This window comes from Idiotropiscis lumnitzeri, chromosome 5 (assembly GCF_059441095.1).
Source record: "Idiotropiscis lumnitzeri isolate Australia: NSW breed Sydney's pygmy pipehorse chromosome 5, RoL_Ilum_1.0, whole genome shotgun sequence".
Taxonomy (NCBI): domain Eukaryota; kingdom Metazoa; phylum Chordata; class Actinopteri; order Syngnathiformes; family Syngnathidae; genus Idiotropiscis; species Idiotropiscis lumnitzeri.
Window position 1 is genome coordinate 19,870,737 of NC_142395.1, and position 13,595 is coordinate 19,884,331.

General features: G+C 39.5%; 1 protein-coding gene across 3 annotated transcripts in view; it reads left to right on the plus strand.

The window, feature by feature from the left end:
• Positions 1 to 13,595, plus strand: part of pcdh17 (protocadherin 17) — a 52,971-nt gene that overhangs the window by 10,995 nt on the left and 28,381 nt on the right. For all 3 annotated transcript variants that reach the window (XM_088296576.1, XM_088296578.1, XM_088296577.1), the window contains exons 3-4: positions 7,116 to 7,174; positions 7,396 to 7,568. In XM_088296576.1, the coding sequence (XP_088152702.1) occupies positions 7,116 to 7,174; positions 7,396 to 7,568 (232 nt within the window). The remainder of the gene's footprint in view (positions 1 to 7,115; positions 7,175 to 7,395; positions 7,569 to 13,595) is intronic.

Here is a 13,595-nt window from a genome sequence, read left to right on the forward strand (position 1 = left end):
GCCTTTCTTTTCCTTCTTCCTTTCCGAAACTCTCCTTCCTCCCCTGTCCAGATTAGTAAGCGAAAACAGCTCCCTCACACATTGCCGGAAATGTGTCACACTGACATCTTGAGTCCGTGTACTCCCAGGTGGAGAGGCGTAAGTGGTAGTGTGGGTGTGCAGGGTGGGAGACGATTATGAGCAAGGCAGTCCATCGAATGTATCTTGAAATGTCACTCTTTTGGAGGTATTATTTGGACGATTATATCAAGGAATTTCTTGAGGTTTCTGGGCTTTAGAGTCAGAGATTATACTTGATTGTTTCTTGCTGATTATTGCTAAATCCGGTTTGACAGATTATTAATGCACCACGGACGCACTTAAAAGAGTCAGAGGGGAACAGGCCATCTCATGCTTGCACAGCAAAGCATTGCCCCTTGAACCTTCTTTGAGAGAACAGAAGTGTAACCCTGTCTTCCTGCGTTTCCTATTAGCCGAGAAATCTCATCACCGCTGACCCAATACAAATAGTGAATAGGTCACCTTGAACTGAAATAGGACATACTGTTAGTGCGTGTGCGGCAGCTGTGTGTGTGCGTGTGTTTATAGAGTAGGAACAAAAAGAATCCAGGTGGATGGTACATGCGCATATGTGAACCATTGCATGCATCAATAGAGCGCATGTTCTCAGCGATCTGGCCTTGGTTCTGGGCTTCTGGAGGATAGAGAAAAACCTTATATGCCTTCATTTTGAAATACTAATACAGTCTCAAACAAAATGCATTTGCGTCAGCTACTTCCAAGTCATTATTAAATGCCAAAGTTATAGGTTACCAAAGTTATGATGAAGACCAGGGATTGGCGACTCAAATGCTGGAGGGGGGGGGGGGGTTCTCAATTATTTATCCGTGCGACTCGGTGGAGGGGGAACCTAGGACCACACACTTCTGAACCAGTAATAAGACAAAAATACAATTTTAAATCTGGACAAAATATGTGCATGTGTGCAAAATACATACCCTTGATCTTCATGATGCATTTGTCAATGCATGTATATTGAAGCAAGCTAGACAATAACCACATATTGGGATTTCTTTTTCCAGTGCAAAGAGCCCGCTTGCATAAATTACTATTCAAGGACAGCACAAAACTGCTGCATAGCATTTGTTTCACAAAAATCAACTCACTCAAAAATGTTAATATTCTTGAGGTACTATGTCCTGCATAACTTTCAAAACCGGCAAAAAAATATTTGGCCTACTCATGTTGTATTCATGTCGCTTCGGTAGTATAAAACCTGATGTAAGCACAACTAAGCCATCTCTGCCAACTAGTGGTGAATGGTGAGAACTACAGGCACACACACATTGGCATATACGCGCATTTGGTTTTCTTTAGTTTTTTTTTTTCTTTTCCATTTTTTTCCACATTTTTCCAGTGCCAAAATGATTATCTCACCTGCCTCTCTCACATATGAACTTAAATCGTCCCATTCCAAGCCTCAATAGAACTTTCTCTTCGGCCAGCAATTTTGCTTATCGATGACTTCATTTGAGGAGCAATTTTGAGGAGCATTTTTTTGTTGATTAAGTTTAGGGACAAGGTTTTTCGGAAAAAAAATAAAAATACGATAAGTTGTCCAATACTCTATTTCAGCATTCGAGAATCCTCCTGAAAATTGTGTATTTGGATAAACTGTATTATTATTTAATACATTTCACTTTATTTCTTAAATTAACTTTGAGTATAGCAGCAAACTCTGTTTTTAGTCTGTTTTACTATACCTAAAAAAAAAACTTTAAAATGTTGTATGTTCGCTGTTATTTCATGAATGCTTATTGATGCATGTAAAACTTGATAAGTTGGTTCCCTCTAAAGCAGCTTTGCTTTTTGGGCTGAGTTAGCAATGGTTTAAATGAGGGTAAAGCAAGGTCAGTGCTGACTCAAGACTTAAGTTAACGGCAAAGACGCACGCAGTATTGATGAGGATGTGCAGAATGATTAGCAGCATCTACCCCAGTATTGCATGCTGTGCCCGTTACTACTTTCTTTCACAAGGTCGGTTGAACAATTAAGCATCCGGCAGCATTTTTTTTCCACGGTATTAATCTTGCCCTGTTCTCAGATTATCAGTAGCTATGAGGCTTGTCCTTGTTATCTGAACCAAATGGTTTAATATGTCATGTGTCAATATGTTTACTTGAACTGTTTGACGGCTGTGTTTGATATTTCAAGTGTGTTTAAGTAAATATCTTTGCCAGAAGCAACCATTTTCCTTCGCTCCAGGGGCTATACTGCCACAGATGTGGATTTTGAGTATATAGTACACACGATGTGTTGTGTTGCTGCTCCTTTTTGAAGCAGACTATTTCCTCTGAGCTAAGTTGACTGCTGAGTTCTTGTCATCATGTTGCATTTGAACATTCTAGAATTTGAGCTTATGAAGAAATTGAAGAGAGGATCACAACATTCCCTACTTTTAGTCAAACAGACTTATGTATGAGTGTATTGATAATGAAAAGACGTAGAAGTCTATTTTATATGTCTACACAGAAACTGTTAAATTCACTGAAAACTATATACACACCATCTCGTGTGTCACGTTAACGCTCCACTCCCATGCACATAATTACCCGGTCCGGTAGAGGATTTTGGCAGACATCAGGTCTCAAAGCATTCAGGTTAGTCACGGAAACTCACTCAATTTTGGTCAACCTTCTTACAGGATTTGCATGAATGACACCTTGCGGAAATATGCATTTGCCAAGACACATGCAAGCAACATTTTATATATGAGTATTGTTAAAAAATTGCTTATTGAGACTTTTGAGCCTTTTTATTTTTTTTAATGTATGTGTTTCTACTGCGTAAGTGGCAGCAAGAAGTATAAAAAAAAATAGAATGAGTTCAAGGGTATTCACTCTCAGGAGGTTTGCGTTTCATTATTTCTATGTGAGTTGATTCTCAAGATAATGATGACAGGCTTCGTTGACCAACTAAGGCTCACTTCTGTTTATCCCTTAAGTGTTTTCTTTTCATATACTTGAAAGGTAATTTAGTTTCCAAAATTAAATGACAAACAATATTACAAAGGATAGATGCGCTCCCTCAAAAGCAATTCAATAATGCTGTCTTTCTGAGAACAAATACAAATACTGTTGTTGTTGATGCCTATTTTGCTTGAAGACACGGTACCTTAAATGTGACCAAAGTAGTAATTTATCATCACAGAAAAAACACTGTTCGATTTTTTTTTTTTTCACCATGACAATTCCTCAAAAGGACGATTTACTCTATGTAGCAGTAATTGTTGTTTGAAGAAAGTCAGCTCCAGAGTATGTTTTGTCATGTGCTTATTAATAGTGGTCCAAATATGCAGAGAAAAAAAAATAATACCGTGTTTCAGCTTTAAATTTTACATCCACGTCTGGTGAAGGGTGTAGAAAATACAAAAGTTTGTTTCTATGACTCCCAGTTTTTAAAGCGGTTGACTGGCTGCATGCTAGCATTACTTATCAGCTTCATGCTAGCATTACTTATCTCTGGTGCATAATATGAATGACTTGGAATTCAGTTTTTTTGCACCAAAGGCTATCTGGTGCCAGTTGGAGAGAGACTGACCGGTGTAGCGAATATTCGCAGAATCAATAATGCAAAAAGGGAAATAATGCAAGAAAGAGCAAGGACCCTAGCCGCTACAGTTTTTTTTTTTTGTGAATCCCACATGCCTCAGTAAAAGGGGGCTAGCGATGCCATTGTCCAACAGTACTAAATATAATTATCACTTCTACTAAAGTCATCAATAGAGTAATTTTATATTGATGGCATTTGTTGTTTAATTACATTACAATGCACACTTGCACATATTTAATAGATGTGTTTAGTATATTACTTGGCTTGTATAATTAAATATTCTTAAGAATCAATCACCTATCGAGGTTTCATCTGGATAAATAAATTGCTTTCCATTTCCCATTGTCAGCAACAATGGTCAAATTTGTGTGAACTCATTTGAGCCGGACTTCTCTAAGGCTTTCCGGAAGAAAGGCAGACAGTAGGCACTGGCAGCTTTTGGTTTACTTAAGCCCATTCAATGAGGTGTCTTTTATCTCTTGGAAGATGTGTACGACCCACTAATTAGATTTGATCACTTACAATTTGCTCTGAAGTCACCAAGTAATCAATGTGGTCTAATTATTGTCAAGTCTCCAAAAGCCCCCGTCCAGTATATCTTTTAATTTTGCTCTTTTTCTTTCCTCTTTTTTCTTTCTTTATTTATTTATATGTGCTGCTTTCCCACCCAACACTGAGGTTTCTTTCTGCTAACCTCATTTTGCTTGTGTTTTATCCTTTACCAAGTCTTCCTGTTTTGGCCTGCATGCTTACTTTGACAGTTTTCCAAAAGGAATAAACAACGGTTCCCTTGGTAGAAACTCTCTCTCTCTTGCCCTCGGTAGAATCTCTCTCTCTCGTTCACTCACGATCTCTCTCTCTTTCTGGCGAACTGACAATGTTGTGGTTTGATATGAATCCATTTTCAAATGTGCTCATGCAGACAGTAAGGAACAAACGGGTGTATCATACCCTAAAGAGTAGGTGAAGGTGTACCTTTTTCCTTTGACTGAACGATTGCAGTCCAATCATGTGTAAAAGAGAAGCTGCCATTTTCTCTGTTCACTGACCATTCCTCTGACAGCTTAAAACGCACGCACACACGTACACTTCTCGATACACTCACCCTGTGAAAACGAACAAAATGCAGCAACATGGTCTGAGAGTGAAATAACAGTCTGATGTGCTTGTCCCATTTGTCTCAATCGTTCTTCTGTCTGCTTGGTCAGTCTTAGGGCCTCAATGGGAATAGAGAGTGTAGCGAAGCTTTTTGCACATACTCAGCCTTACTGTACTCAGTATCCCTCTGACCCCTGCGCCCTTGCTTCATACACCAAAAAAAAAAACGCACGTTTGAAAACACACTTTTTCAATTCTCAACCATGGCGGCGAAGAAATTCAATCCCCCGATTCCCTGTGAAGCAATAACTGAGAACCACTATTTTTTAAGGTTTATGTGTCATGCATTCACTTAGTTGCATGGCATTTATTGTGTAAACATTGCCAACTTGGTATTGATACGTTAATTGAAAAAGGTCAAACAGAATACACATACAGGAAGATGGAGCATTAAGATTTCCCCAGCTGTAAAAATCAAGAACAAGGTTTCTAAGCAGTGTCAGCGTTTGCTTTTTAGTTGCCCGTGTTGCTAGAGTTACAGATGGAAGGAACACAATTTCTGTAAACGTCCTTCTATGCTGATCAGATTCAGGTTGAGCCGTGTCACACTGATTAAAAACCGTGTCCAAGGATGAGTCCCTTGGATGCCTACAAAAGATTTTTTTTTCCCTCAAAACTTTTCACTATCATTTCAATGCCATATGATTTCAAACAACCACTCTTCCTTCTGTGTCCGACCTTTGATATATTGTATGGGTGTTTTCTTTGAATAAAGCCCATGGAGGAATGGAGTGTTCAGCGTAGTGGCAAAGGCGTTAGCGTACGCGAGGAAAGTTCAAAGTATTGAGGTTTCATCTCTGACCTTCAAACGCTCTTTTTCATACAGAGCCACCACAGAGCACAGATTGAAATAGTCTATCGACTGTGAGCCAAGCTGTGCATATGAAAAACCTTAGCAAGGGAGACGTTGCTCTCTGATCGTTTCACCGCTATCAGTTCAAGACAGAGTCACGGTTATTTGTGTTACTGTGATGCGCATCCACTAGTCCATTCGCATAATTACACAATTTTTACCAACTCTGTAAACGCATCCTTCCTGTAAGTCTACACCTTGCTTTTTAATCGCTTTTAAACTTTGGTTGTTTATGCTCTTTATCTGGGTGACGGGAATTCCTCGAAAGGCCAGTCAGCGCTGCAGGATAATGGTGACCTTTTATATCAATAGCCATCATTAAAAAAACTCGCATAGCACACTTTGCTGTAATTAGTGGCAGAGAGTGAAAGCTGTTCTAAGTACTGCCGAGATCAAGTCCATAGTGCTGAGGAGAAGTGACTTTAGAGTTTACAAGTCAGTTACTCCATGTCATTGGGTTTCTATAATTGAATGAATCCAATGCAGGAAGCGTCTTTTTGGATGTGTTCTTCGTATTAATTCCAGTTGCATTTGCTCACCCCTCACACCCAATGTGCATGATCAGGTTGTCTTGTACCCAGCCAATTAAAACACTGCATGTACGGTATGTCCACATACAAGACGTTGCATGTATGTAGTGACGGGCCTTTAGTGGGGATTTACCCAACTTAAAAGCACCAATCCGCCGCCGGCCGTTAGAAAGTCGATACACGCCGTAAAATCTGAGCCTTTGTTGGGGGCTTTGGGCAGGCGTGTTCGGACGATTCAACATGTAGAATCGGGTCGGTCTGTCGGGTTGAATGAGAACTGTGATTAGCTGTTAGATAACGAATCAGTGCACCGGACAAGAACGGGAAGTGACAAAAGCAGAAGACGGTGAAAATTGAAGCTAATTCGCAAAAACTTAACGAACTTTTGCTCCTCTATGGACATAATGACTGACTGAACAGAAAAGTAAGAAAGCAAAGTTATCATTTTCACCCACGAATGTCCGCCGTTATTCGACATTACCGTCAAAGGCTATGCACTGACTATCACCGCTGATGTCATGGAGGGGTGCTACTTCTCATGCATGCACAGAAGATCCGGCGTAGTTAGCGTCTCCGTTGGCTTGCGTGTTCTTCGGTCATTTTCTGGTCCGACGTGCCGACTTCTAGGCTGAGGCGACAGTCGGCCACGAAAGCCGACGTCGGATTGGTGTGTAGAGGCCTTTAATATCACCGCTAGTGACTAAGATAAATATCCGCCCAGTTTTTCATATCATACTTCCTGCCACATTTGATGTTGTGCACTGATGTAGCTTATCATTGCTAATTTGCATGGGTAATAAAATGCTTGAACATGACTAAAGAGGAGCTTAATTTCTCATTATTTTGTGGAAGCACAATTTTCCTGTATAATAATAATCACCTGGAGATCTCGTTTCACAGTAGGAGTAGTTTCTGTAATGTCCTGTACATACCTTTTTTTTTCCCCACTCTTTTCTCCTCAGACGGACAGCTTCCCCACTGAGCCTAATTACATGGGAAGCAGACAACAGTTTGTTCAAAGGTAGGTGTTGCTACTTGTAACCATCACTCCATCTCAGACTTTATTTTTTCGCTCTGTTAGCCCCACCAAAACACTCTAGCAACATAATTTATTCCTCATGAGTCAGAAATTGCACGTATTTCTCAATTCTTATCCATTGCGTACAGGAGGAACGTGTCCTATGAATCGATTTTCTTTTAAGCAGCGATGCTAACGCTCTGTTTTTATCTGTCTTTTTATAGTAGTTCAACATTCAAAGATCCAGAACGAGCGAGTCTCCGAGACAGCGGCCATGGCGACAGCGACCAGGCTGACAGCGACCAAGACACCAACAAAGGCTCTTGCTGTGACATGTCTGCAAAGGAAGCACTTAAGTTGAAAGCAACAGGTGTTAGACCGCCTCCGTTGGAACAAGGTGAGCCGTTATGGTTCCAGTTTTTACTATGCATAAACTGCAAATGACTACCAACTTGTTATCTGTAATAACTCTTGTGCAAGCACCCAGGTCTCTGATTGTACATGCTACATTATCAGCTCCTTAATTTTCCTTCCACTTTTCTGCACCTTTCCCTTTCAGTGTGTGTGACACGAACGTTCTATACACATCTCTATTTTATCAAAGGCGACAAGCCCATTATGTTTTCATAAGCCCAACTACTTCAGCCTCTCCATTTAGTCCCTCAACCCTAAGCGCACGTCTCTGAAATTTTGATAATGGAACATGGAAACTAACTTAGTGAGCAGGGAGCGATGTGACGCTGCGATGTGGTGATGAAATATGAATAATTATTCTAAGCACTGTGGGTCGGGCAGATTACACATGACATGTGTTGAACAATAACTCCCCAGATATGAGTTGTTGCAGCCCTCCTGACTGCAGCCCGCTTGCATGGTTACTGCATGTTGAGAAGCGGCAGAAAAGCCCGTCTTAAAAAGGCATAAAGAGCCTTAATAGCAAAAGTGGTGTGCTAAAGTCTCACTATTGTGCCAAACAGCATTGTACCTCTGCTTAGAACAATAGATATTCCCAGAGAAATCCGTTCATGTCATTATAGCAAGTAGTAATTTTACTAACGGGATTTTGTACTACAGTACAGTATATCGAACATGGATTCTTTGTAATGGTGCTATTAATCCAAGGAACAGAAGGGCCATTTCACTCCTTGCGGAAGGACAATGACAATTTGTGCAACATTGTATTGCAATATGCATGTTGCGTTCACAATTTAAAGACGACACTAAACATCGGCAAATGAAATTGGCTAATTAAAAAGCTCCATAAAATCAGAATCAGAATCAGAAATCCCTTTATTGTCATTGTACTCAAGTGTGCAACGAGATTAGAGAGCTCCCCTCTCTAGTGCAATACAACAATAATTCAGATAAATATATAAATTAGATAAATAATGTGCCGGTGTGTTCAATTATCTGCGATGAACCAGAAGAATTCGTACACATATGACAAAAGAAGTGTCTCGGGAAGTAGTCAATAAAATGTGCCCTTGTGTTCTTGTGTGATGCTTGTGCATTCAAGATCCAACCCCAGTCTGCTCATCCAAGTTTCTTTGTATTATCCCGAATACTCTTGGGCTGCTTTAATAAGACAATGCTGCCCCCATGCACCAATCAAACACACGAGTGCTACAAGTCTATAACCTGCCTTCTATAACCTGATTTTCACTCTTCACTGCGCTTCCATTTATTCTCCTCCTCTGCAGCGCCTTCACCCCCTCCACTCTATGACTTTCAGTCCTTGTTTAGGGAAATTGCTTGATGTGAGATTAGACAGTTAACTTGCTGCAGCTGTCTGTGTTTAGCCAATAACATGATCTTATCCAAGGTGTGTGTGCGTGTGTGACGGTGGTGTTGGGTGAACCAGGAAACAAAGGCGCAGGAGCAGTTTGGAGTAGGAATGTGCGGCGAACAACACATGGTTTCAGTGTGTTTTGATTCAGGTTTTAATCTTCTGCCTGTTAAAAGTGTAGAATTTTCAGAGAGAGGTCCAGCTTCATGATTTACATCCTACTGTCAAGGATGAATATCAAATCCATCACCTTGGGCCTGTTAAAGTAAACTTTTCTTTTCAAGCAGGCCAACTTCTGTACTTAATTTGCAAATTAATGAGGCTTAGCAAGAGGAAAATGACTTGAAGAAATGGCCATGGGAGCTGCCAAAACAAATATGGTGTTACATGATCTGCATTCAGCGTCTATAATCCTGTGTGCGCATGAGCATGCATACCAGCGAGCATATACAGTATACATCGACTTTCAGATGGGGGAAATAGAAAGCGGGGATTTGGCTTATTTTTTTCTTTTCTTTTTTTTAAGCGATGCCAGTAAAGGCGTGTTTTCTAAACAGTGCTTCAACAGTTTTACACTTTGCATGTATGTCTGGCGGTTACACTATGTCATTCAGTTTATCCCAATATACAGCTATAACGATTTTTTTTTTTTTTAGTTTTTATTTTCCCGGCTACTGATCGAGAAGAACATTCTTGAGGTTAGAATTCACTGATGTAGGATCTGATGCATCACAATCTCTGTGTGCTTGTTGTTGGTGAGGTCTGGGCTTTCACGTTTTCTTCCACACTTAAGTCATTCATACAAGCATATTGCTTTGTGCACTGGGGCACAGTCTGTCAAACATCTACTTCCTAAAAGTAAAAAAAATTTTTTTAAATAAAAGCGTAGAATTATCTTAAAATTATACCTTGACTTGAGAGTGTATTTCGTTCAATTACCAAGCTTGTAACTCAATTTACTCATATTTCAAATGATTACAATTTTTGGTACGTTTTTTTTGAGGAAGAAATGGCACTGTAAAAAATAAATAAACATAATAAATGAGAATGTAAATAAATAAACTGACTTTGAAAAGTGTATTTAAAGGGGAAGTAACCCTAAAATATTTTTTTCAATAATATGTCACATGTGCCTTCAATAGTCTGAACATGACATACTGATTAATATTGCGTTTGTGGATAATATTCAAATAAAACCAAGAACCTCTCAACTTTGAAGCGGATATGCTAACCACCATCTCCCTACTCTTGCCTAATACAGTACAATAGAATGCAATGCAACTTTATTTATGTGGTGAATTTTAAAACAGCTGGAGCTGTAATAAAGCACTTTACATACAGTGCAATAATACAACAACAAAGCCAGTGAAAGCAGTATTTTAAAACACAAATTAGTAATACTAACACATTCATAGTAGACACCAGAAAAAAGCAGAACAGTGACAAGTCTCATGCTGGGTTTAAAGCCAAACAATAAAAATGCGTCTTCAAACGAGTTTTAAAAGTGGACAGAGGGGATGCTTGTCTAAGATTTAATGCGAGGACATTCCAGAGGGAAGGACCGGGAACAGAAAAAGGCATGATCCCCTCTGAGGCTCCGCTTAGTCCCCGGCAACCTCCAGTAGCATCTGGTCCGCAGACCTGAGGCATCGGGCAGGTGCGTAGCTGTGGAAGAACTCAGAGATGTGCGCTTTATTTTAAATTCAACGACATTGAGACTTTGTCTTTTTTGCCTAGCGGGACGGGACATCTGATCTGACTGTCATCCGCAGAGCAAAATATTTCCCCTCCGCAATTCTCCTCCAGACGTACCCTTACAACCTGGAGCGCTTCACATCACGGCTCATTTTCAAAATTGATTAATTAGCCCTGCAAAATTGGAAGCAATTTATTAATTAAGCTTAAGTTTATCAGATGTGTCTTTTGCTAGTTATAATTAGCGAATAATTGATGCTCCAACGTGATTCCAGCAGAAATGGATACAGACTTGTCTGGCTCCAGCAGTGTGGCTGCCAGAGATTTTGCTTGCCGCTGTAGAAATGACTGCCCGAGACGCTATCACAAACAGACAGGCAGCAGTGGTTTAGCGAGATGTTTCCCACTGATAGCGCTTTTCAAGGAAATGATGAGAGAGCGCGATGAGGGAAGAGGAGGAGTTAGGAGGGACATAGGCGGTGTGAGTGAGTGTGCCAGAAGGCCTATCCTAATTAGCCATGATCCCAGTATGATAATCAAACTGCCTCCGGCTTTGTTTTAAAAGCATGTTTGAGTAGGAGATAACAAAAGCGTCGAGGTGACAAAGCAAGGACTTCCTGGAACCACTAAGGGGAGATGCGTGTGATCCGTGTGCATGTAACAGCGCCGAGCAATTGCAATGTAATCGACTTCTGACTTATTTGTTGCCAGGGTGAATAATTCCCCCTTGCTCCACGTCCTGTTCTCAGCTCTTGAATAGCTTAAATAAAATAAATTCATGCTTTGCCATTGGCTTTTACTTTCATCCATATACGATCTATGATGTTGAATTTTAGTCACGCAGCATTTATTAGGTTATATACGCTGCAAGTTTTTTTTTTTGACGTGTAATGTGCAGTGTGAAGTTCTCAGAAGCTTGATGGATGTGACACATCCGGTCCATAAAGCATTTTTAATGTGTGAATATCTTCAAGCATGTTCTAGGATGACAAGCATGAGCCTGTGGCTCTGAGGCTACCGTCATCATGCAAACATGCGTAAAATTACAGTATGTTGTGAGATTACGGGTGTCGACATTAAGCAAAGGTGAAGCTCATAGGGAATGTCGTTAGCATTGCTGGGGATAATTCTATTGATTAGGTACATTTAAATTTTGACCTTATACTGGCACAAGATGAATATGTGCGGCAAATGTCATAGTAATTCATCCAGCAGCTGCTGGAATGCATCATTAACAACATTGCTGATAATCAACCATGTAATTTCAAAAGGGGCTGGAAAACAAACAAAGATGTGATGCTTCAAATAATCTTAATTTTTAAAAGTCAATGAAAAATTTAATTGTAGAATCAATTTCTAAAATAAATGGATTTATCTTGGTGGTTCTCAAGCACTTCTCCTGGAAAAAAAAAAATAGGCCTTTCTGGTTGACCCATGTTGGGACCCATGTTTTAAATGTAGTAGAGTATAATTTGCTTTTTTCCATACTTCATTTTAAATGCATTTTCTAAATGTTGACAAAACAGAAAAAAAATCTGTTTAAAATTTGTGTTCCTCTTAAACGTCACTACTTACAGTTTTTTTCAGCTCTCATTTTCAGTCTTTTACTGTGCTTTGTCTTCCACTGTATGTCTCGGAGTCGAACTGCCTTCAACTATGCTGTGACATCATGAATGATGCAAGACGCATGATGAGTTGAGGAAAAAAAACAAGTCTGTTATTGCACTGTTAAAATCTGCTTTCACATTTTTTTTTTTCATCTACTTTGGGGTTTTCATCGAAGAAAACACTATTCAGTCAGTCGTTAGGATTTCCCTTTTTGAAGTGTTTGAGCACATGATCAGTTGAGCAGAAAGCACATTCAGTAATTGAGTGAGAGACGTAACGTATAAGCTGGACTTGGCATGCGATGTTTTTGCATGCAATGTTTCAGTCGGTTATTTCTAGCCGACTTATTTATTTATTTTTTTATCCTGCCTGCTCTTGCTTGCTCTGCTTTCTAGAGAGCTCTTGTGTTGTCCACAAACGGAATGTGTTGGATGTGCACATTAATGATTTTTTTTTTTAAATAGGGTAAATAAATAATCAATGGTTAGTATTACTTCTAAAGACCACAGAGAATTTACAAAGTATGAGATTATTTCACGCTTCATAAAAGATGCTTAAAGTCCAATGTGCGTAATGCAAAGTACGACCTGTCTTAAGTTATACACGTGCATGTGTACGGTAAACATCCCGAGCTAATTTAATATTGCTTTCCACCGTGAGTTTGGACAAACTGTATTCCCTTCACAGATATTCGGGATGGTGGGAATATATAGACAGCCGCTGGTGCATTTTTAGCGCACACCAAAAAATTTCACTGATATAGTGTAGAACAGGGATGGGCAACTGGCGGTCATCGGGCTGCATGCGGCCCCTGGCCTAATATTTTTTGGGCCCATTTTGCATTGAAAATTGTTTGATCAACAATTAAATATAAAAAGAGCACGTATGCATGTATTTTGTCCATATTTAAATAAAATACACTTTTTGTCACAAACTTAATTAGGAAGTCTGTAGTCCTATGTGGTCCTCCAGGAGCACTGATGGAAAAATTGTGACACTCTCCAGTATTTAACTTGCTCACCCCCATGTGTAGGATATGAGGATGTGACCAAGTTGAACTTTTTTACCCACCTTTGATTTTTTTTTTTTTGCCATTTTAATCATGACAATTTCTTGAACCAAATGAACTTTTCACAATATGGCATTTCCCGATTAATTAAAGGGTGCGTCATTATTTTAAAGTCAACGCAAATATGTTAAAAGCCATCCCATTGCTGCTGAACAGTAATCTCATTTAAAAAAAAAAAGGAAGAGAGAATGCTTTAAAATAGTATCTATTACAATTCATATACATATTTTTACACACAACATATGCAAGATGATAATGAAGGCTGT